The sequence below is a fragment of the Taudactylus pleione genome, unplaced genomic scaffold, assembly GCF_031769625.1.
Source record: "Taudactylus pleione unplaced genomic scaffold, aTauple2 ptg000189l, whole genome shotgun sequence".
NCBI lineage: Eukaryota > Metazoa > Chordata > Amphibia > Anura > Myobatrachidae > Taudactylus > Taudactylus pleione.
The window spans coordinates 10,203,392-10,228,799 of record NW_028284591.1 but is presented as its reverse complement, the minus strand read 5'-3'; the positions used below and the strand labels follow the sequence as shown (position 1 = coordinate 10,228,799).

The window sequence follows — 25,408 nt, the reverse complement described above, 5'->3', positions numbered from 1 at the left end:
AAAACATTTTAAAGATTAATTGTGAGCTCTCTCTCTCTCTGCCCTTTAATGTTAGTTTATGCCTTACAGTCAGGGGGGAAATAATCTTTAATAAACTCAGAGATACCATATGCCAGTATTTAAAAAGCTCTCTGACTTTATATCCAAGTTATTTACTACGGTTTAGCTGAGAAGGGGTTTAACTTCCAAGTGTAGAGTACTTACACTGGCAGGAGTCTGTGCTAAGTGTAGGGGGGGCTGTAATCTGATTTATATTTACGTGCATATGTGAGATCTGATCTGTTACTGCGCAGAACTCTGCTGCACTACGACCTCGCTGATCTCTGTCTAATCTTATCTTACAAATATACGTATTAGAAGCAGCTGCAGGTATAGAAACATCACTGGATTAGATTTTTATTTAGTTTCAACATTATAACTATATTAACATTTTTATTTATTTATTTTTTTTTAGCATGTTACATGTTTTTTTTTATTATTATTATATTGGTGATATTTTAAAGCCTTGACAACAAGTGAGGGTATCAGCCTAGAGTTTTCCTGCTAAAGAGATGCCATAGATTGTGTTAGAAGACATTTTTTTTTAACTAACCACTGTGCTGCCGCGTATTAGCAGTATGGTGGGGTCCTGTGCCAATCACACACCAGCAGTGATACATATCATACAACAGTATCATGCATATCATACACCAGTATCAAACAGCAGTGTCACATATCCTACACCAGTATCAAACAGCAGTGCTACATATTATACAGCAGTATCAAACAGCAGTGATATGTATCATACAGCAGTATCATACACCAGTATCAAACAGCAGTGCTACATATCATACACCAGTATCCTACAGCAGTGTTACATATCCTACAACAGTGATACATATCATACACCAGTATCAAACAGCAGTGTCACATATCCTACAGCAGTATCAAACAGCAGTGATACATATCATACACCAGTATCAAACAGCAGTGCTACATATCATACACCAGTATCCTACAGCAGTGTTACATATCATCACTGCTGTTTGATACTGCTGTATATGTATCATACAGCAGTATCATACACCAGTATCCTACAGCAGTGTTACATATCCTACAGCAGTATCAAACAGCAGTGATATGTATCATACACCAGTATCAAACAGCAGTGATACATATCCTACAGCAGTAATATACATACACAGTGGAGTCACATTATTATGACCACCAGAGTAACCGCCGTGTGCGGCATGGACAGCAGCTAGACGGGCTGGGAGTGACTCATTAAGGTGCTGGTAGGTGGGCACAGGTATCTGGAGCTATGCTGATTGCAGTGTATCCCACAGCTGCTGGATGGTGCCTGGTGGATTCTCCATAGAGCGAACACAATGATCAAGGTGGTTCCACAGATGCTCAATTGGGTTCATGTCCGGGGAATTAGGGAGCCAGGGAAGTACTTGGAAGTCTTGGTCATGCTCATCCAACCACTATTGGACATATCTAGCCGTGTGACATGTCGCATTGTCTTCCCTGAGGCGGATGGGATCTTCCAGCAAGACAATCAACATGTATGGGTGTACGAGCTCTACAAGGATGGATTCCTAACCAAATCAGTTGGGGGTGCCTTCCACATGGATGAGTGGGCCCAGAGAATGCCATGAAAACATTCCCAAGACCATAACGCTGCCACCACCAGCTCGTGTTCTTCCAGCAATGGTCGCAGGGTGTTTGTTCTCCGATGTTTCTCGCCTGACATGCCAACATCTATTCGATGAAGCAGAAAGCGTAACTCATCTGAGAAGACAACTCTTCGCCAATCAGCAGAGGTCCAATTCCAATACAGGTGTGAAGATTGAAGCCTTTTCCACCGATGCACCTTCGTTAGCATAGGGGCAGTGACCATCCGTTTGCTTCGGAGCCCCATACGCAGCAGGGTTTGCTGTACTGTCGTTTTAGACACACGTTTGGTAGCCCCAGGTTCATTATGAGTGTGAGCTGCTCCACTGTAGCGTGTCGGTCAGCCTTCGTAGCCGACGCTCACCTCTCCCATCAATGGCACGTGGTGCTCCGCACTTTCTACGTCAGTTATTTGCAATGGGGCCATTTGCCCAGTCACGATTCACTTTCACCACAGCAGCACGTGAACAGTTCACAAACTGCGCGGTTTCAGAAATACTGCCATCCTTGGCCCGAAAGCCAATAATCATCCCTTTTTGCAATTCGGATAAATCGCCCCTTTGACCCATGACAGCAACGAGTGATATGTGTGCAGATGGCCTATCGCACACCTTATATACCCACCAAGCCGGCGCACGGCACGTGACGTACTTCATGGGCTACGCACTGCCGACGTCAGATGTAGGAGGTGGTCATAATAATGTGACTCGACTGTGTATAATACAGCGTAACACTGTTATAAACATTGAGCGCAGCATGCATCTAGTACCAAAGTGTTACTCCCACTATTATAAGGGTATTTATCACACCACCTGAAACGGTGTTAGCCAGAACAGCCAATCTGATCCTAGCTGGCACTTATCTAGTACATTCTAGAAAATGACAGCTAGAATCTGATTGGTTCCACGGGCAACACCTCCACTCCTCTATAAGACTTAACAGGACTTCGTTCATTAGTTACCAGCACAAGCATCGCGGCAAGGGGAGGTCACCCAGGGGCCCACAGCTACATCACCAGTGTGGGGGGGCACTGGGCCTGATTGTGAGGCGCGCGCACGCTATTGCAGCCGTAACCGTGTCTTTGTGCTAATGCCGCAGCCGAAAGTGCTCACTGGCTGTGGCGCTAATCCACTGCTGTGCCTATTAAGATGCACCATCGAGTATTGTGCCAGCCTTATGGGGGCACAGATTATTCCTCTGCGTCAATGCAACTGCCTCTGGGAGCACTGCGATGTGTTTTGTGGTGCTGGGAGCAGATTTTTTTTTTTTAACAATATCATCAGAATTAATATTTTATTGGTAGAGGCCCTGACCGGGGGGGACGCAATCCCACAACTGTCCTGTGCTGAAAAGGTCGTTCAACTCTATATCAGTTTAAAACTGTATTAGGTGAGAGACTGATCCCATTGTAACGTGTGCGCTGGTGTGTCACAGCTGTACCTTCATGTGATTGCACAGACATGTAACCCTTCACTGGCATCTGGCAAGGGGAGGAGTTATGCAGAGAGGAGGGGCGTGGCTTTCAGAGCTACGGGCAAGGGGAGGAGTTATGCCGAGAGGAGGGGCATGGCTTTCGGAGCATCGAGAAGGGGAGTTATGCAGAGAGGAGGGGCGTGGCTTTCAGAGCTATGGGCAAGGGGAGGAGTTATGCAGAGAGAGGAGGGCGTGGCTTTCTGAGCATCAGGCAGGTTCACCTCCGCGTCCTGTTTTGCAGAGCATCACAAAATGAGATAATGGGGACTATGGTCCGGATTCAGAGCCGGACGCTATTTGCGCTCGCTCGTTCAGAAAATAGGGGTGGCTATTCAAATGAACCGTTCGCTCTATGCGGTCTGTTCACGCCTCTATGTCTGAACGAGCGAACAAAACTTGCTGTCGTTTTTTGAAAAAATACGCCCCCTGGCCGCTTGCATCCTACGTCATGTCCGCTATTTATTAGATTAATCGAGTACATCGACCAGCGTATGAACTGCTCGCTATTCTTGGGGTTGGTTTTTGCTACCACAATCTTGCGAGCAGTTCTGGCTATAAAATAACCCAGTGACGTGGTCAATGACGCTGCTGTATTAATTATGCACACCCTTAAAAGGCCCGTTTTGACCTTTAAGCACGCCTGCGTTCTGATCTCCACTCCCCGTTTTCAAGCACCTTCCCCTGTTACCACCCACATACGCCTCTTTCTGTCACTCAAAATAGCAGGCATTCGCTATTTAGCGAACAAACGATTTTCGGCCGCACTGACTGGTTCGCGCATGCGTATTAAAATCCATACGCATGCGGAGTTGGGCAAACATCGCTCGGAGCGAACGAGCGTCCGCTTACGAGCGCCTCTGAATCAGGCCCTATGTCATCTTCACCATGCAACAACCGTTGAACATTAGCTCAGACCTGGCCAGAATATGGTCTTAGTCATCTGAAACAGCGACCCAGACTGTCACATTAACAAAGTCATTAACAAAAGACATTTGAAGTCATTCAGGTCGGCAATCGATCCTGTGCATTTTCCTTTTTCATAAACAAAACTGGATCTATTCCCCAAATGTCGTTTCTGTGGCATGGAAGTGCCATGTTCAGTTGATGAAAGAAGATGTAGCCATATAATGTGACGCCGAATCGATTCCTCATCAGTGACACAAGTGACTGCGCTGTCCTATTTCCTCCGGTGTCCAGGTGCCTGTGTCTCCTCCGTTCCCATCCTGGAGTATAAGCTGGATGGTGATGGTTAGTTTGTCACACTGCGACTTTAACATTGTCGCCAGGGACGTTTTAAGACTGGGGGGGGGGGGGTCCGTGTGCAGATGCGCCTGGGCCAACTCCCCCCCTGAAACAAAACCGGTTCCGGACAATAGATACAGTAAATAGGCCGACCATGTCTAGATGTTAGACAGGCAATAGGTCAACAGAGACAAAAGGTCGACATGAAAGAAGGTCAACAGGTAGAAATGGTCGACAGCATCAAAAGGTCGCCACAAAAATTGTCAGGAGGGAGGGTTAGGGGCAAAGAGGAAGACTTGGGTTAGGGGAAAAAATAAATATATATATATATATGTGTCGACTCTTTTACCCTGTGGATCATTTGTAGTTTGCGACCTTCCATGTCGACCATTACAGTGTCGACTTTTTGTCCCTGTACAACATCAAAGTCTCTGGTACTGCACCATATTTCCGGCGTATCCTGTCTTTAGTAATATGGTACATGCGCCATATTCTCAAGGGAATCACCAGAATAGTGGCATAACAAGCCGGCAGGGTGTACAGTGTGCCCCCTCCCCCCACTATAGAAGAGTCACTGCATTGTTGAATCATTTTGTAGCGAAATTACAGAACATTGACTAGGGAAAGCTATTGCATTTCGCCATAAGCTGCGTTGGGTAGATACCGATAGTAATGATATGTGTATCTCTGTGTGTCAGGGAGCTGGACTGCGCCATGTTACGGCGGCTTGAGAAGAGGATCCTGGTGGATTTGCCCTGCAAGGAGGCCAGAGAGTCCATGATCCAGCACTGGCTGCCCCCTGTGAGTAACAGCGGCGGGGTGGAACGGAGGACGCAGCTGGAGTACAATGTGCTGGGAGAGGTAGGTAAGGACTCAGTAATGAAGGAGACTCAACGTAATCTGGTATTTTGGTTAAAACAATTATATGTAAGACATTTAGGGGTATTCAATATGGGAGCGATAACATCGTTTTTGCGTTAATATCACTTGTTTTAGTTTTACACCGTATTCAATTTCAAAGACTTATCGCAGTTTTGAAAAGTCTTTGATAAAAAACGGTGATAACTTTTCACCATTGAATAGGTGTCGAAAAAAAGTGCAGAATTGGGGTTTAGGGGTGCAGGCTTAAAAAAAATAGCCTGCACCCCTGAGAATGACATTTAAAAAAGAACTTTGTCAAAAAAAGTAAAAAAAAAAAAAATAGGGACACCCCAAAAAAGTAATTAAAAAATTGGGGGGCAAAAAAAAAAAAAATGGGAAAAAATTGTTAAACAATAGGGAAATAGGTTCAGGGCTATTCTGCATGTATGCGGCACGTGTTTTCTAGAATAGAATTATAGCGGCAGGTGCACAAATGCAGAATTTTAAAAATCTTACTGTAGGGACATAAAAATATGCTAGTACCCATTTTCATGTACCCCAAATTTGATGGGACCACTTTAAAAAACGAAAAAAATAACCTAAGTGCTCTTCTGCATCACTTCTTCAATGTCGGGAAAAAAACACCTGCTGCGGCTATTTAAAGCCCCGACTTTCAATTAAAGGCTAAAACGGGGGTACCCATAGTGTTCCCCCATGTTTTTACAACTTTAGGGGGGTCTTACAATTATTTTAAGGAAAAATTCGTAACTTTACGCAAATCCAACTTCGGAGTTTCCCGTTTTCGTTAATTTTATTTTGAATACGGGGATAAGCGGGAGCGCGCACCATACCTTTACGCAGAAAAAAACTCCGATATGAAACGTTAACTTCGCCAGGGAAGTTAACCTTTCATATTGAATACCTCTCATTAAGTTTCTCTACACACAGCTGCCAGCTATGAATGGCTCTCAGAGGTCCCTCCTGCCCCCTCCTCTCCAGTCCTTCCCTTTATAGAATTGTCTAGTAATACTCCTCTAGTTTGTGTTAGGAAGGGGAGGGGTCCCTATAGAGGGGTGAGCTGGAATATCCTCAATACCGATCTAACAGAAGATTTCATATGTTAAACAATGCTGGCGCTGCCAGTGGCCTGTGTAACTGCTGTTTGGAGCAGGTGATGTCACACAAATTACTAATAACAGCAGCTTAGGGGGTCTATTTACTAAGCAGTGTTAGGAGACAGAGTGAAAAGTGATAAGGTACCAGCCAATCAGCTCCCAACTGTCATTTTTCAAACACAGCCTGTGAGATGGCAGTTGGGAGCTGATTGGCTGGTACCTTATCACTTTTCACTCTGTCTCCTAACACTGCTTAGTAAATAGACCCCTAGACTGGTATGGAGGTTCAGTGTGAGCAGACATTCAGCCCTGCACAAATATCACTGATGTTGGTCCTACACTCACAGGCTTACTGCAGGCTCCCATTTATTATTACCAGTTATGTCATCTGGGTCTTTGGAAACAACGTATTATTGTTATTAGTTTGTGGGGAATCAGGACATAGATCAATTAGGGTCAGGGGCAAGAGAATGGAGGCGTCAGACGCCAGCACTGAAGGGGTACCCTACTCCATTGACCACAATCTACGCCCCCCACTTTGGGCTGTAAATTTGTACTTGGAGTTTACAGTCACAGCTGACCAATACATGGCACCTCTTCCTGGCATAGATAGATATGCACCATATTATTATTAATTTTTTTTTTGGGGGGGTACATATTATAACTTGCCTCCAGGCTCCTGGGATGAACTTACGCCACTGATTAGGGGCATCATACAAGGCGGGCAAAGGAAATTTAGACATCAAATTAAGGACATTGACGCTGGATCTAGAACACAGGTTCTCAAACTCTGTCCTCTGGACCCCAAACAGTGCATGTTTTCCAGGTCTCCTCACAGAATCAGTGAAATAATTAGCTCCACCTGTGGATCTTTTAAAATGTGTCAATGAGTAATGACTACACCTGTGCCCCTGCTAGGTGACCTGGAAATCGTGACCTGTGTGGGGTCCTGAGGACCAAGTTTGAGAACCACTGATCTAGAACACTGTTGCCCAAGCTTTCCCTGTGTGATGGAAAACTGACACCAAGAACCCCTCTACGGTGTCATTCTATATACCACGTGCACCTCAGAGGGTGTGAATGTATCCAAAGTGCTGCCAGGTACATTTATACCAAGCTGCTCCTACTGCACGTGTCTGTTCTTCAGAGTACGCGCATATGCGGGCGGCCATTGCCGGGGGAGGGGGATCCTACAGATCCCTTGGTAAATTTTTGCCCATAGGCTACAATGCTGACTCCATCTAACGAGGCCAAGCTCCGAAATGCTTTGCGTTCTGGAGCTTGGTAAATTCTGGATTTTAGCAGCCCCAGGGGCGTTTCTGTAATGGCTGTTCGGGGCACACGGCCCGTGGGTCCAGGTGGGCATACACTGCACCCATATTTTTAATACTTACCCCTCGCCGCCGCCAGAGTCCCACGTCGGCACTGGTATCAGCGCTGTCAAAATCACTGGGAACATGGATGCCACTGCAATTTTCGTTTTGCGCATGCGCAGTAAGGACAACACCGGGAAAATGGCCACGGCGCCATTTTCTCGGTGGCCTCCGCATGCGCTGTAGACTCTGGACACACTGTAGTGCCCAGAGTCTTCCAGCTGACATGTTTGTTGCATATGATGTTGTGTTGAATTGTCAGTGTTATAATAATGCAGTTGTGACACATTGCACAGTGTTGCACTGTAAGCTACAGGGGTGCAGGATATGAAGCCTGTTCTGTACATTGCGTTGTTGCCATAACCTGTGACCTTTGTTTAGGGAACAGAAGGTTATTCCGGATCAGATATTAAACTTGTTTGTAAAGAAGCCGCCATGAGGCCGGTGAGGAAGATTTTTGACGCATTGGAGAACCACCAGCCAGGTGCGTGGAAAATAAAGCACTGTACGGAGCAGTGCAAGTGTCCACAGGGGTCTGATACTGAAACTATGTTCTGGCTCTCTCTTGTGATGACTAATATTATTATTATTAAGTTATTTATATAGTACAGCATATTCCGGCCTGGGGTAAGTGGGTTGTGAAAGAGAAACTATGTAACGTTATGTGTGGACTATATGGTAGAAATGTAATTGGGTCGGATAGCTTAAGGAGGTTATGTGAGTTGTCCTGGAATTTAATAAGCTGCCTAAAGAAGTGAGTTTTCAGGGAACGCTTTAAGGTTTGGAGACTAGAGTAAAATCTTATTGTGTGTGGGAGGGCATTCCACAGAGTGGGTGCAGCCCAAATATAGTCCTGTAACCGTGAATGGGAGCAGGTGATAAGTATGGATGAGAGACGCAGATCTTGTGCAGAGCGAAATGTCGACCGCCAGCTTCCCAACTGTCAAATCCCAGCAGGATTGAAATCCCGACGCCTATCATTATCCCTAAGCCGGGACCCCGACGCCCGGCATACTGAACGAAGGTAAGCCAGTTGGCGGGCGCGGACAGCCGCGGGGGGGAGGCTTAGGTTGGGGGCTCCCGGGGGGAGTTTAGGGTTAGGCATTCCCCCGGCAGACTTAGGTTTAGGCGACGGGGAGGGTTAGTTTTAGGCACCACTGGGGGGAGGTTAGGGTTAGGCAACCCCCCAGAAGACTTAGGAGTGCCTAACCCTAACCTCCCCCCCAAGTGCCTAAACCTAAGTGCCTAACCCTAACCTCTCCCCCTAAGTGCCTAAACCTAACCTCCCCCGTCCCTGCCGCCTAAACCTAAGTCTCCCGGGAGGGTGCCTAACCCCCCCAAAGGGAGGGTTGGGGGTGGAGAGGGGGGGTCGGGGTCTTCACTCCTGTCGGTCTTCCGGCGTCGGGATTTGAGCCACCGGCCATACTGATGCCGTGCGTAGGGCAGAGGTTCCCAAACTCAGCCCTTAAGGCATCCAAACAGTTCAGGTTTTAGAGATATCCATGGTTGAGAGCAGTTGGTTAAATCAAATTGACTGAGGTACTAATTAAGTCACATTTATTATTATTATTACCAGTTATTTATATAGCGCACACATATTCCGCAGCACTTTACAGAGAATATTTGGCCATTCACATCAGTCCCTGCCCCAGTGGAGCTTACACTCTATATTCCCTACCACATGCTCACACACATACACACTAGGGGTAATTTGTGTTGGGAGCCAATTAACTTACCAGTATATTTTTGGAATGTGGTAGGAAACCGGAGTACCTGGAGGAAACCCACGCAAGCACAGGGAGAATATACAAACTCTACACAGTTAGGGCCGTAGTGGGAATCGAACCCACGACCTCAGTGCTGTGAGGCAGTAATGCTAACCATTACACCGTCTGTGCTGCCCAAGCATGGATATCCTTAAAACCTAGAGTGAGTGTGCCTTGAGGACCGTGTTTGGGAACCTCTAGTGTACTTTAATTGGGGCACCAGGAAGCCATAGACAGAGTTATATAGTGGGAGGAGCAGGGTCCCCAGCAGCACAGAGTATATCAGGAGGAGATGAGTGACGTGTTAGTGAGGACAGGGCTGCATGTGACAGGGCAGTGACATGATGTGAGGGGGGGAATGGAGGCAGCAGGAAGTCACAGACTGAGAGTTATATAGTAGAAGTAGCAGGGTCCCCAGCAGCACAGAGTATATCAGGAGATGAGTGACGTGTTAGTGAGGACTGGGCTGCATGTGACAGGGGCAGTGACATGATGTGAGGAGGGGAATGGAGGCAGCAGGAAGCCACAGACAGTTATATAGTGGAAGGAACAGGGTCCCCCAGCAGCACAGAGAATATCAGGAGATGAGTGATGTGCCATTGAGGACTGGGCTGCATGTGACAGGGGCAGTGACATGATGTGAGGGGGGAATGACAACATAGTTAATATGTCAAACTTGCTCTATTTACCTAGGGGATATTTCAGGTCTAATAGTTTCTTATATCTCTACTGAAATGGCATTTTCCTCTAATGCACAGGCGTAGTGACCATACTATGGGTTTTTATAAAAATAATGCTGTACTTGTTGATTCTCTAAAATGAATTCACTATTATCATACAATACAGCTATTCCAGTTGATCATTTCACGAAACTCAGAGAACTGTTCAATCTCAAAATTTGAATTTACCAATATGAATGATTGTTCAACTTTAACCAAATCTAATTTCAGTGATCTTAAAAAGTAAAGTAAAGTATTATCTCCCCAATACAGTACATGCAGCTGCAGCTCCTCCCAATGAGATGTGATGGTCAAACAGCGAACACTGTAAACTAGCACTGACCCTGTGTGTGAATCCAATACACCCGGCCACACAGTGCATATTTTGCAGAGCCTGGCAGTCCCACGCTGTCTGCTCAGAGAGAAAAGCAGCTATCCCCTAATATAGCAATGTGTGCAGGGGAATGGCGGATAAATCGTTCAGTTACTCTGCCTGTATCACTCCTGTCTAATAGTGGCTTTACTCGGCCCTTGCTGACATTGTAGTTTGTTTCTCTTTTCAGGGAATAAGGATTTGCCGGTTATTCACCTGGACACCGTCACCACATCTGACTTTCTGGAGGTTTTAGCACACACAAAGCCCTCGGCAAAGAATCTGGCCCAGAAATACAGCGCCTGGCAGACGGAGTTTGAGTCTGTGTGAGCGTCTCCCAAAATGGCTGCCGAACGAGCAGAGGGACCAACTGCCCTCTGAGATCCCCCCCTCCCTCCTCCCGGACCACGGAGCTGGTATTTTCACCAGTGTTTAATTAACTTTGTACCAGAGACACGAGACTATCCAGCTTGTGGCACATTAAGCTTATTAAGGCATACTTTGCACTGTATGAACTATTTTTAAAACTAATAAAGGAATATTTTTCCCATGGTGCATCAGGCTGGGGCGTGGGGGGAACTTTGCGGACTTCGTGATGCTGCTGGCGGTTGGAACAGAACAACGTTCACAAGAGCAGTGAAATGCGGGAAAAGTACAACGTTCACAAGAAATTTCCTGCATTTTTAATTTATAAGATGGAACGACTGATCCACCTGGAACCTATGATAAGAGTCACCCTTTTATCCATCTAGTGCAGGGTCGGGGAATGATCGCAAAGTTTCGTTACTTTCTGAGTTACTGCGCATTTCTACTTTTTATTTTTAAGGACTAAGCCCCTATTGAGGTAATGAGGAAGTTCTGAATAAAAGGAACTCTCTCGGTCACGCGGTCCGTCTATTTATTTGGCTCCTCCCACTTGTGTGACATCACGGTGAAGAGATCTTTTTCCTATTCGAAAGTTGCCCAGATGAGTCCAATGATTCTTTATAGTGGTGATTATAGGAGATGCTTCAGTAGGTGATCCACAGCCTGGGGGAAGCTGGCGCAGGTCAGATAAGGGGCGGGATCGATTTTGGCTTCATCTCCTTCTCTGTATTTTCCTGTTTGGTATAAACAACAATGATCATCCCAGATATTAAACCTAAACTTCAATCCCTAGCCGGGGAATGTTACTGCGCTATGCACCTTTCACTTTCTGACTTTACTAATTTGTCGGAAAGATAAGTTAATAATAGGGAGCTATGGGCCTGATTCAGAGCCGGACGCTATTTGCGGTCGTTCGTTCTGAAAAAAGGGGTGGCTATTCAAATGAACCGTTCGCTCTTTGCGGTCAGTTCACGCCTCTATGTCTGAACGAGCGAACAAAACTTGTGGTCGTTTTTTTGGAAACTACGCCCCCTGGCCGCTCGCATCCTACGTCATGTCCGCTATTTATTAGATTAATCGAGTACATCGACCAGCGTATGAACTGCTCGCTATTCTTGTGGTTGGTTTTTCCTACCGCAATCATGCGAGCAGTTCTGACTATAAAATAACCCAGTGACGTGGTCAATGACGCTGCTGTATTAATTATGCACACCCATAAAACGCCCGTTTTGACCTTTAAGCACGCCTGCGTTCTGATCTCCACTCCCCGTTTTCAAGCACCTTCCCCTGTTACCACCCACATACGCCTCCTCCTGTCACTCATATTAGCAGGCATTCGCTATTTAGCGAACAAACGATTTTCGGCCGCACTGACTGGTTCACGCATGCGTATTACGAGCCGTACGCATGCGCAGTTGGGCAAACATCGCTCGGAAGGAACGAGCGGCCGCTTACGAGCGGCTCTGAATCAGGCCCTATATTCCATATGTGTTATTTATTTTATTTTCCACGGAACATAACAAAGTCTATTGGGAAAAGCGGTGTAGGCTTGTTGTACGTTCATTAATGTGAGTGAGGACTGCATAGGCAAAATGAATGGTCTTTTACAGGATCCGAAAGATGCTGCCCCTAGTGGCTGAAGTCTCATACACAAGGGTGAAGTATTGTGCATAACTTTGCCAAATAATAACTTTCTAGCATTATCAGTAATTCAATAGAGGGATAGAAGCTCATGTACTAAGTATGTAAAAGCTGCGCTGACTATAACAAATCCCCACCAATAAATATACACAGGATCTTATTTATCAACAAGGTGAAAATGAGCCACCAAATCAGATTATTCTACAGTTCCGAAAATGAACACGGACAAGCTCATTGGCTTAGGTGGGCTACAGCACACGTGTGATTGGTCGCCGTGAGCTACATCACATTGGTTTCTACAGCCGAGTTTTTTTTTTATGTGTTACTGAAGTCAGCAGTAGCGTGATGATGGTTTTATAATACAATTAGTTTGTAGGTACGCACCGGTCTTTACTAGTATCCCCAACATGCCGGTGTCCTGTGCCCCTCCGACGTCATCCCGGCAGTCCTGAGATGGAGAGAGAACAGCACCTTTCAATTCATATTCTGTACCAGACTTAGCGTGGCGGCCATTTTGTTGGCCTGACATTTATAAGAATGCAGCCAAATCCATTCACTAGGAACTAGCGAGATCACTCATTTTGTGCATCAGGGAATAACTCACAAAATGGCTGCCTCTGCAGGCCACAATAACATGACTACTGACGCGCTGTGATCAATATCTATCAAACATACTGTATATCTGAGTTGATCGGCATCATTTAGGTGTAACTGAATTGTTTAATTAGCGAATATTTCCAATAAATAATTGATCTGATGAACTTACCACACTGCAAGTACAGAGATGACGTACGGCGGTAACAGCGCTGGATTTTATTTTTTAAAATGCATGCCAATGGGGTAACATGACTGGATTCCAGGGGTACAGGTAATTAAAGGAGGAACGGAACTGACCGTAGTTCTGCTTTCATTAAAATATGTAATGCTGCTTGTCTTTTATCACATTAAACATTATTTGATCTGCATAAAAATAGCTTCAATAGGTCACACATAGCCTCCTTCTAGGCATGAATGTAGTTACCAGGTATGCCCACATGAGGTCACTATAGCATCAGAGTCTCAGATGTCTTTTCTTTTAAAGCTCTGGTGGCTCAACCACTAGACCAACGTTTCCCAAATCTGGCCCTCACCTTGCATCCTGCCCCTCCACCCACCAGGGCATGTTTTGAGGAGTCTGGGCCTCATTCAGAGGCGGTCGGAGGATGCAAGCGGTCGCTCAGAAACTGGGCGGCCACTTGCATCCTTACCGCCCGCCTCTGTTGCGGTCGTTAGACTGTGGGTTAACACCCACAGCTCTAACGACCGCTCGGGTGATGGTCAGAGACCATCGCAACCATCGGGGCTTACGACGAGACCCTAGGGTAGGGTCTCACTTGTCGTAAGCCCCGGAGAGCCGGAAGCTCTCCACTGACATCACTAGTGATGTCAGTGGGGCCTCCCCAAACGGCAGGCGTTCCCATGGGAACGCCTCCGTTTGGGCTGCCACCCCCCCGGCCCGCCTTCCAAACGGGGTGAGCTGTCAATCAGCATCGACAGCTTGCCCCCTTTGGAAAGAGACCCGCTACGACCAGCGCTGTCGGTCGTAGCGGGTCTCACGCATGCGCACGAGGGAGCCGGCTCCCTCGTGCGCATGCGCACTGGCAAAACATCGAGGCGGCCGTGCGGTCGTAGACTGTACGCCCGCCTCTGAATAAGGTCCTCTGTCCTGGAAACAGGTAGGCTCTTTCCTGCGCAACTAGGATGACTGAGTCACCTGTGCATGCTTAAGGTACTCCTGAAAACATGGGCTGTTGGTGGAGTGTTAGCACTCATTTGGGATACACTGCTCGGTAAAGGAGGCTTTAGGCTGAAATCTCATCGTAGAAAAATAATCAACTAAACTATGTACTATATGTGACAAATGTCCAGCAATGTATAGTCTTTCCGTTTTGATGAAATGAGATAATGAGGACATGAAACGAACCTGCATCTTACTAGAAGGGCAAGTCCAAACTGGACAACTAGAGCCCTAAGAAGGCCACACTGGGGCAGCAACAGAAAACACGCTCATGCTGATTTTTGTAACTTTTTGCCCCTCTGGGTTCTTTAGGTCCATCAGTCGCATCTCGTCATACTGTGAAAGTTACAGTCTCTGTAGTGTGAGAGCGAATAGCTAGTAGTTCAGGGCATATACTATTCCAATATACAGATGCGTCCTTACACACCTTTGCTGCAGTTGTGCTAAAAAGCCCCTCTTGGCGCGCGAGGTCCCGTGAGACTCAGCTAGCGCCGGGCATCTATTTTTGCCAAAAATGCAATGTGATACAACTAAGACGCACCAGCAGGCTGTGCTGATTAATATGATATGTGAGACACTTGTATATCAAAGTGCGACGATTCATATACAAACTCACAGATATACAGGTGTCACATATCACATTACTCAGCGCAGTCTCCCATATACAGACTCAGGAGCACACAGATATACAGGTGTCACATATCACATTACTCAGCGCAGTCTCCCATATACAGACTCAGGAGCACACAGATATACAGGTGTGTCATATCACATTACTCAGCGCAGTCTCCCGTATACAGACTCAGGAGCACACAGATATACAGGTGTCACATTACTCAGCACAGTCTCCCATATACAGACTCAGGAGCACACAGATATACAGGTCTCCCATATACAGACTCAGGAGCACACAGATATACAGGTGTCACATATCACATTACTCAGCGCAGTCTCCCATATACAGACTCAGGAGCACACAGATAGACAGGTGTCACATATCACATTACTCTGCGCAGTCTCCCATATACAGACTCAGGAGCACACAGATATACAGGTGTCACATATCACATTACTCAGCGCAGTCTCCCATATACAGACTCAGGAGCACACAGATATACAGGTGTCACATATCACATTACTCAGCGCAGTCTCCCATATACAGACTCAGAAGCACACAGATATACAGGTGTCACATTACTCAGCGCAGTCTCCCATATACAGACTCAGGAGCACACAGATATACAGGTGTCACATATACAGACTCAGGAGCACACCGATATACAGGTGTCACATATGACATTACTCAGCGCAGTCTCCCATATACAGACTCAGGAGCACACACATATATACAGGTGTCACATATCACATTACTCAGCGCAGTCTCCCATATACAGACTCAGGAGCACACAGATATACAGGTGTCACATTACTCAGCACAGTCTCCCATATACAGACTGAGGAGCACACAGATATACAGGTCTCCCATATACAGACTCAGGAGCACACAGATATACAGGTGTCACATATCACATTACTCAGCGCAGTCTCCCATATACAGACTCAGGAGCACACAGATATACAGGTGTCACATATCACATTACTCAACAGAGTCTCCCATATACAGACTCAGGAGCACACAGATATACAGGTGTCACATATCACATTACTCAGCGCAGTCTCCCATATACAGACTCAGGAGCACACAGATATACAGGTGTCACATATCACATTACTCAGTGCAGTCTCCCATATACAGACTCAGGAGCACAGATATATACAGGTGTCACATATCACATTACTCAGCGCAGTCTCCCATATACAGACTCAGGTGTACACATATATACAGGTGTCACATATCACATTACTCAGCGCAGTCTCCCATATACAGACTCAGGAGCACACAGATATACAGGTGTCACATTACTCAGCACAGTCTCCCATATACACACTCAGGAGCACACAGATATACAGGTGTCACATATCACGTTACTCAGCACAGTCTCCCATATACAGACTCAGGAGCACACAGATAACAAGAGATATGGTAAGAACTTACCTTTGTTATCTCTGTTTCTACGAAGTCCATAGGGTCCACAGGGTTGACCTTGGGGTATAGGTTGGGAACCAAATCCGGGCACCACGCAGTTAAAGCTTTTAGCTCCCAGGATGCACTGGGTCCACTCTCCCTATAACCCCACCCCCAAGCCAGAGGCACCTCAGTTTGTAAGTAGCCAAAGGCCGGAGGAGGAGAGAAAATGAGAGAGAAAACTGGAACACTCAATAACCATACTCACAGAAATGGGAGACGGAAAACCGGTGACCAGCCACACAGCCCATATGAAGCCAGGTGCGTCAGGGCGGGCGCCCTGTGGACCCTATGGACTTCGTAGAAACATAGATAACAAAGGTAAGTTCTTACCATATCTCTTGTTTTCTACTTCAGGGTCCATAGGGGGTCCACAGGGTTGACCTTGGGGATGTCCCAAAGCAGTTCAACCAAGGGTGGGGACGCTCCTGTGCTGAGAGGAGAATCCGTCGCCAAAAAGGAAGCATCCTGAGAGGCAAAGGAAACCAATGCCTAGAACCTTAAAAAGGTGTGGACAGAAGACCACGTGGCCACCTAGTAAGGCAAAACAGCCGAGGCGCCACAGCGAGCCGCACACGAGGGTCACATGGCCCGAGAAAAAACAAGCATCAACAACAGGAAGGCCTACCCATAGGTAGGCCCCTGAGGAAGACCTACGAGGCCATCCAGCCAACATTTGGTTATAGGCCGGCCATCCTTTCCTGTGAAAACCAGAAATCTCAGACCACCAATAAGGAGTCCGATTTCCGTAAGGAACCTGAACGGATCACATAAATCCAAAGAGGCCAGACCACAGTCAATGAGGCCACACCAGCCGAGAGGACTGGGGACAGAATGGCCGTACCATAAGTTCCAGAATAATATGGAACCTGAAAACCACTAAGAAGAAACACAGGGCGAGAGCAACTCCCACCCTGACATGATGCCCTCCAGAAGAGGGAGCCACATGAGAACGCTCCCAATTCAGACACTCTCCTGGTTGATATAAACACCCTGAGAGAAAGAGAGAGCCTAAGCAATAGACCATGTAATGGCTATCACAACCAGCGGTTCCATTGACTGTCCCCGGAGGTAACGAAGAACCACTACTTACTCCCAAGGAGTCCCTAGGGAGGACAAATGGAGGCATAATCAAGAAAACACTCCAAAGGATGAACTGGATACCAGAGTGGAGCAATTCCATATCTTAACCATACTGACAGTGTAGAGATCCGCACTGTCAGGAAGACCAGGCCAAGTGTGAAACCCAAGCCAGCCGGAAGGAATGCCAGAATATCTGGAAATCCTGGACACCGGAGGATTGTATCGACAGGTACAATACCATAAGATTTATGGCTGCCACAGTTTGTGGTAGGTCCCAGCAAAAGCTGATCCATGTGCTCTAATCATTCCAACGATGACAAAGCCAGGGAAGCCGTAAGACCACTGTAAGGACACAGTCAAAGACAAACGACCCAGGTCCAAGGCAAAACCAAGGACCCTGAGACAACAGGTCCGGGCAGTGAAGCATCAGGGATGGAGTATCGATGTAGAGACTCCGAAGATCCAAGTACCCCTGACATCTGGGGCAATCAAGAGCCACCAGCAGGAAAGCATCTCCGTCTCGATTGAAAACACTTCCAAAGACCTCGAGGAAGAAGGGAGACCGGAGAACACAGGTACACAAAGTGGAAGGACCACTTCACCGACAAAGAGTCGCTGAAGGTTGCTTCAGAATCCCCAGAGCTGGACTGTAACACCATAGTGTGATAAAGTCAGAAGGCCATGAGGGTCACCTCAGGGGGGCCCCCCTGCTCACCAGGAGATGAAACCTCTCTTGGGGAAGAGACTAGTCCCTGGGATGCACGTCGTGACGGCTGAGGACTCCCGCTTCCCAATGGAGAGCTCCTGAAATGAACGCTGCCGAGATGGTCGGGAGGAGACCCTCGGACTATGTCCGAATATGTGACATACCTGTCATTGCCACCCAACGAACAGTGTTGCTAAAAAGGAAGCCACTGTCCTGACCCTGTCGGACTGAACCTTTTCAGGTTCACCGGGAAACAAGAGTTATGCCAGAGTAAGTTAATTGACAGGGTGGAATCGACAGACGTCCAACTGCACTGAAAAGGATTCGATCCAGACACTGTCCATAGCAAAGAAAACCCTGGACGAGATGGCCATAGCCACCCGGACAGGGACCGACTTGCCTCCGGAGAGAGCATCATCGTTTGAACAGTTATCCGACAGAAAAAACTCGTTCCATCTGGAGATGAGCCAATTATGGAAAGGCCTGGAATGGAACTGAGCCCATTCCACCATGCATCCCAGAGTGTAAAGACATCTGTCGACTGCGCAGACAACCATGTACTCCTAATGGAAGAGAGGAGATTCCGTCTTACGCCAGAAGAAATCTCAGATTCTGAGAATCCAGCAGGGATCCTAGATGAAGAATACCCAGAGAGGGATGCAGGGAGGACTTTTTCCCCGTTGATTAAACGTCTGCACCCTGAAGAAGCCACAGTCATCCTGACCTGGCCGTAAAGTACCCCGGTGATCCCGCTAAGAGCAGGAGGCCGTCCAGGTACAGGAGCATTGGGATATACTGAACAGAAGAACTGTCAGAAAATCCAAAACGCTGGTAAACCCCTGTGGGGCTGAGGACAGTCCCAACAGGCAGAGCCCGAAAAATTGTAAGTGTTGCTGTGATACAGCAAACCTCAGCCCATGCTGAGGAAAGGTCTCTGTAAGTACCCGTAGGCACGCGTCCTGTATATCCAGTGATACCATAAAGTCCCCAGGTTCCAAACATCGTATAATGGAGCATAGGGATTTCCTCCTGAGCCCAGGTAGCTTTAGGAACTGGTTCAGGGAATTGAGACAGAGAATAGGCCAAAGAGGACCATTCAGCCACCGCACCAGAAAGAAAACAGAACAACCAGTCCCTCACTGAGATAGTGGGGATGGCCTAATTAGCTCCGCTTACCGCAACAACTGCATAGCTTTCTGGATCTGTAAGGCCCTTGTAAAGAGGGCGTACCCTCCTACCCACGTAGCCGCGGCAACTTGACACTAATACCGGGCAAACTGAGAAAATCGGTATCTCCCAGTTGTAGGCCTGTCCCGTCAGGCTGAAGAGATATCCGTAGGTTCAGAAGCAGGATCGGCTGGCAGTCCAGGCCTGCTCGGTACTGGATATGTCGGCCCTTGTAGATGCCGACAGTCTACGAAGAAACAGACCTTTAGGCTGACCCAGAGGACAAAAAAGACTTAACAGACTTAGTCTGAGGCCTTGTAGTGGGCATAGCTGAAAGCGGTAAACTTGTCGTTAGTAATACTGCCAATGTTACTACAATCTTGTCAAGGTCAGGACCAAACAATATCAACCCTAAAGATGGTATCTGCACCTCTGCATTCCCAGAGCGCAGCCATAGGGTATTACGGAGGATACAGTCGCAGCCGGAACTCTGAAAGTTAGGAGACTGGTATCCAATATAGGCATTTCCACCTATGACAACAGCATATATTACGTGAGCGACCAAATACATTTGAACCCCCGACGTGTTGGAGGGGAAAAAACGTTACAAATGCATCAACCCAATATGCAATAGTATTAACCAACCATGCTATAGCCATGGTAGGATGGGTAACAACTCCTGAAAGCAAGTATACTGATTTCAGGCAGAGTTACCACCTACGGATCCGAAGAATCCGACCACGCAGGAATGGGAGGCGTAGTAACGTCTGTAATCAGACGAGTAACACGCCCATCCACCCCAGGAGGGGCTCGTGATGACCCTCAGGGAATTTGGGACAGGAGGCCAAACACTGTTGTAACACCTCCTATCTGGCAACAGCCAGAGTCCCGCTATGCGATCCACCCGCTAGTCAGCAACAGGGAACCCGAAGGCACGCAATACTGAGGGTGTATGATACAGGTGCAGGTCAACATTCACTCTAACCAGAATGGACCTGCTACCAGCCCTAAAGCAGGGATAATAATACCTGAAATAGGCTTCCCCCCGTGTAAGAGGGAAAGAGCCCCAAACAGTACCCAGTTCACGGCAGAGCCAACTGGGAAGTAACCACAGGGCGTCAACCACGCCAATTAGCGTTTCGTAGAAAACGACATCCACCCAGGGTGGCTGTTGTGGTAATCCCTGCAAGGGGAATGACAGACTATTGTGGCACCAGGGGGAATTCATATACTGCGAAAAACCCCTGCAGGGAGCGGTAGTCTGTGTCACAGGGGAAGAGTGCAAGAAGCTGCGAGATACCCTGAGATGAAAAGGGCAGTATGGTGAAGTAACCGCAAGTGAGGTACAACAATGGGGCCCGCCCGGCGATCCGCAATTGAGAGGATCCCGAGAAAACAAACCGCCCAAGGGGGTCGTGAAAGAGGCCAGCACCAGATGACGCCACATACAGAACCCTTTATGAGTCAAATCCTCCGCACTAACACCTGCAGCACATGACTTGCAGGATAGTAAAAATGGGTGCAGTATAACGCTCTATCTCCTGGTCAGACATATCTGACCAATCTTGGCGGAAATATTAAGCAGCACTATACTGGTCCTGACTGATGCCAAAAATTAGCTGCAGGGACCCATTTTCAGCGTATGCAACACACAGTTCCATCTAAAATATGGCAACGTGCAGCACGCAACAGTATGTGACAAACCACACAAATATTAACAAGTATATAAATGTGAGGTCTCAGAACCACCCTAAGTACAGCTGTATTAGGGCAGATAAAGAAAAGGGATAGATATACACTGACAGGTGAGAGAATAAAGTACAGACAGTCAGCACTAGCATAAGTCACATACAATGCAGATATATACATATATACATAAACATGTCATATAATATACTGCACTATTACACTGCATTCAACTGCCCAGATTCAGTGTCTGGGAAGGCTACAGCGCTGTGTACACTGACCTGATGGTGAGGTACGCAGGGGGACTGGACCAACTGCCATCCTGAGAGATTTCTGCTGCACCACAGAGATAAAATGGCCGCTGGAGACCTCAGAGGAAGCGTGGCCCGCGGAGGAAGCAGCTCAGCGACGCCAGACTATGGATACTGAAAGGCGCGCTGAGCTGAGGGGAGGAGCCGCTGTAACAGGGAAGGCTGCCTCCCCTGGCCGGCTATTAACCCCCGGGACGCCGGCTCCCTGCACCGATCGTTAAGTCCCTGGTGGTCTAGTGGACACACGGGGTATGGGGGGCCCGCCGCCACTGCCGGCGCCTCCGGTCTGTCCCCTGAGACCGGAGGCACAGGACTGCATTTGAAATGCGCGGATCACCGCAAGCGGTGATCCGCGACCTTACCTGCTCCCCGTGGATCCGGCAGCAGTCCTGGGCGCCCACAGAGTCCGGCTAGTACAGACTCTGGGGTCCCGCTGAGATCCCCAGATCTGTACTGGCGTCTCAGCGCCAGCGGGGTGACGGAGCGGCAGCTTAGACGTCCTATGGACAGTCCGACGCTGCCGCTCTGAAGAGTCCAAAGTCCATGGAAAAAACTTTGTCCCTAAAAAAATAAAATAAGCTTAGGGGCTGCTAATCAGCTCCCCCTGCGCTAACGGTGACCCGACTCCGGCCGGGCACCAACTTAAACTGAGGTGCCTCTGGCTTGGGGGTGGGGTTATAGGGAGAGTGGACCCAGTGCATCCTGGGAGCTAAAAGCTTTAACTGCGTGGTGCCCGGATTTGGTTCCCAACCTATACCCCAAGGTCAACCCTGTGGACCCCCTATGGACCCTGAAGTAGAAATACAGGTGTCACATATCACATTACTCAGCGCAGTCTCCAATATACAGACTCAGGAGCACACAGATATACAGGTGTCACATATCACATTACTCAGCGCAGTCTCCCATATACAGACTCAGGAGCACACAGATATACAGGTGTCACATTACTCAGCACAGTCTCCCATATACACACTCAGGAGCACACAGATATACAGGTGTCACATATCACATTACTCAGCACAGTCTCCAATATACAGACTCAGGAGCACACAGATATACAGGTGTCACATATCACGTTACTCAGCACAGTCTCCCATATACAGACTCAGGAGCACACAGATATACAGGTGTCACACATCACATTACTCGGCGCAGTCTCCTATATACAGACTCAGGAGCACACAGATATACAGGTGTCACATATCACATTACTCAGCGCAGTCTCCCATATACAGACTCAGGAGCACACCGATATACAGGTGTCACATATCACATTACTCAGCGCAGTCTCCTATATACAGACTCAGGAGCACACAGATATACAGGTGTCACATATCACATTACTCAGCGCAGTCTCCCATATACAGACTCAGGAGCACACAGATATCTCCCTTATGCAGACACAGGAGCACACAGATATACATGTGTCACCTATCACATTACTCAGCGCAGTCTCCCATATACAGACTCAGGAGCACACAGATATACAGGTGTCACATTACTCAGCACAGTCTCCCATATACACACTCAGGAGCACACAGATATACAGGTGTCACATATCACATTACTCAGCACAGTCTCCAATATACAGACTCAGGAGCACACAGATATACAGGTGTCACATATCACGTTACTCAGCACAGTCTCCCATATACAGACTCAGGAGCACACAGATATACAGGTGTCACACATCACATTACTCGGCGCAGTCTCCTATATACAGACTCAGGAGCACACAGATATACAGGTGTCACATATCACATTACTCAGCGCAGTCTCCCATATACAGACTCAGGAGCACACCGATATACAGGTGTCACATATCACATTACTCAGCGCAGTCTCCTATATACAGACTCAGGAGCACACAGATATACAGGTGTCACATATCACATTACTCAGCGCAGTCTCCCATATACAGACTCAGGAGCACACAGATATCTCCCTTATGCAGACACAGGAGCACACAGATATACATGTGTCACCTATCACATTACTCAGCGCAGTCTCCCATATACAGACTCAGGAGCACACAGATATACAGGTGTCACATTACTCAGCGCAGTCTCCCATATACAGACTCAGGAGCACACAGATATACAGGTGTCACATATCACATTACTCAGCGCAGTCTCCCATATACAGACTCAGGAGCACACAGATATACAGGTGTCACACATCACATTACTCAGCACAGTCTCCCATATACAGACTCAGGAGCACACAGATATACAGGTGTCACATATCACATTACTCAGCGCAGTCTCCCATATACAGACTCAGAAGCACACAGATATACAGGTGTCACATATCACATTACTCAGCGCAGTCTCCCATATACAGACTCAGGAGAACACAGATATCTCCCATATACAGACACAGGAGCACACAGATATACAGGTGTCACATATCACATTACTCAGCGCAGTCTCCCACATACAGACTCAGGAGCACACAGATATACAGGTGTCACATATCACATTATTCAGCGCAGTCTCCCATATACAGACTCAGGAGCACACAGATATACAGGTGTCACATATCACATTACTCAGCGCAGTCTTCCATATACAGACTCAGGAGCACACAGATATACAGGTGTCACATATCACATTACTCAGCGCAGTCTCCTATGTACAGACTCAGGAGCACACAGATATACAGGTGTCACATATCACATTACTCAGCACAGTCTCCCATATACAGACTCAGGAGCACACAGATATACAGGTGTCACATATCACATTACTCAGCACAGTCTCCCATATACAGACTCAGGAGCACACAGATATACAGGTGTCACATATCACATTACTCAGCGCAGTCTCATATATACAGACTCAGGAGCACACAGATATACAGGGGTCACATATCACATTACTCAGCACAGCCTCCCGTATACAGACTCAGGAGCACACAGATATACAGTTGTCACACATCACATTACTCAGCGCAGTCTCCCATATACAGACTCAGGAGCACACAGATATACAGGTGTCACATATCACATTACTCAGCGCAGTCTCCCATATACAGACTCAGGAGCACACAGATATACAGGTGTCACATATCACATTACTCAGCGCAGTCTCCCATATACAGACTCAGGAGCACACAGATATACAGGTGTCACACATCACATTACTCAGCACAGTCTCCCATATACAGACTCAGGAGCACACAGATATACAGGTGTCACATATCACATTACTCAGCGCAGTCTCCCATATACAGACTCAGAAGCACACAGATATACAGGTGTCACATATCACATTACTCAGCGCAGTCTCCCATATACAGACTCAGGAGAACACAGATATCTCCCATATACAGACACAGGAGCACACAGATATACAGGTGTCACATATCACATTACTCAGCGCAGTCTCCCACATACAGACTCAGGAGCACACAGATATACAGGTGTCACATATCACATTATTCAGCGCAGTCTCCCATATACAGACTCAGGAGCACACAGATATACAGGTGTCACATATCACATTACTCAGCGCAGTCTTCCATATACAGACTCAGGAGCACACAGATATACAGGTGTCACATATCACATTACTCAGCGCAGTCTCCTATGTACAGACTCAGGAGCACACAGATATACAGGTGTCACATATCACATTACTCAGCACAGTCTCCCATATACAGACTCAGGAGCACACAGATATACAGGTGTCACATATCACATTACTCAGCACAGTCTCCCATATACAGACTCAGGAGCACACAGATATACAGGTGTCACATATCACATTACTCAGCGCAGTCTCATATATACAGACTCAGGAGCACACAGATATACAGGGGTCACATATCACATTACTCAGCACAGCCTCCCGTATACAGACTCAGGAGCACACAGATATACAGTTGTCACACATCACATTACTCAGCGCAGTCTCCCATATACAGACTCAGGAGCACACAGATATACAGGTGTCACATATCACATTACTCAGTGCAGTCTCCCATATACAGACTCAGGAGCA

General features: G+C 47.3%; 2 protein-coding genes across 7 annotated transcripts in view; one reads left to right on the top strand and one right to left on the bottom strand.

The window, feature by feature from the left end:
- The window catches only part of KATNAL2 (katanin catalytic subunit A1 like 2), a 76,356-nt gene extending 64,916 nt beyond the window's left edge, over positions 1-11,440 (top strand). For all 5 annotated transcript variants that reach the window (XM_088476497.1, XM_088476498.1, XM_088476499.1 and 2 more), the window contains exons 14-16: positions 5,070-5,232; positions 8,102-8,204; positions 10,769-11,440. In XM_088476497.1, the coding sequence (XP_088332623.1) occupies positions 5,070-5,232; positions 8,102-8,204; positions 10,769-10,908 (406 nt within the window). In that variant the 3' untranslated portion in view covers positions 10,909-11,440. The remainder of the gene's footprint in view (positions 1-5,069; positions 5,233-8,101; positions 8,205-10,768) is intronic.
- The window catches only part of HDHD2 (haloacid dehalogenase like hydrolase domain containing 2), an 81,352-nt gene continuing 67,190 nt past the window's right edge, over positions 11,247-25,408 (bottom strand). For both annotated transcript variants that reach the window (XM_088476500.1, XM_088476501.1), the window contains exons 6-7: positions 12,970-13,033; positions 11,247-11,678 (exon numbers count right to left, since the gene is read on the bottom strand). In XM_088476500.1, the coding sequence (XP_088332626.1) occupies positions 11,575-11,678; positions 12,970-13,033 (168 nt within the window). In that variant the 3' untranslated portion in view covers positions 11,247-11,574. The remainder of the gene's footprint in view (positions 11,679-12,969; positions 13,034-25,408) is intronic.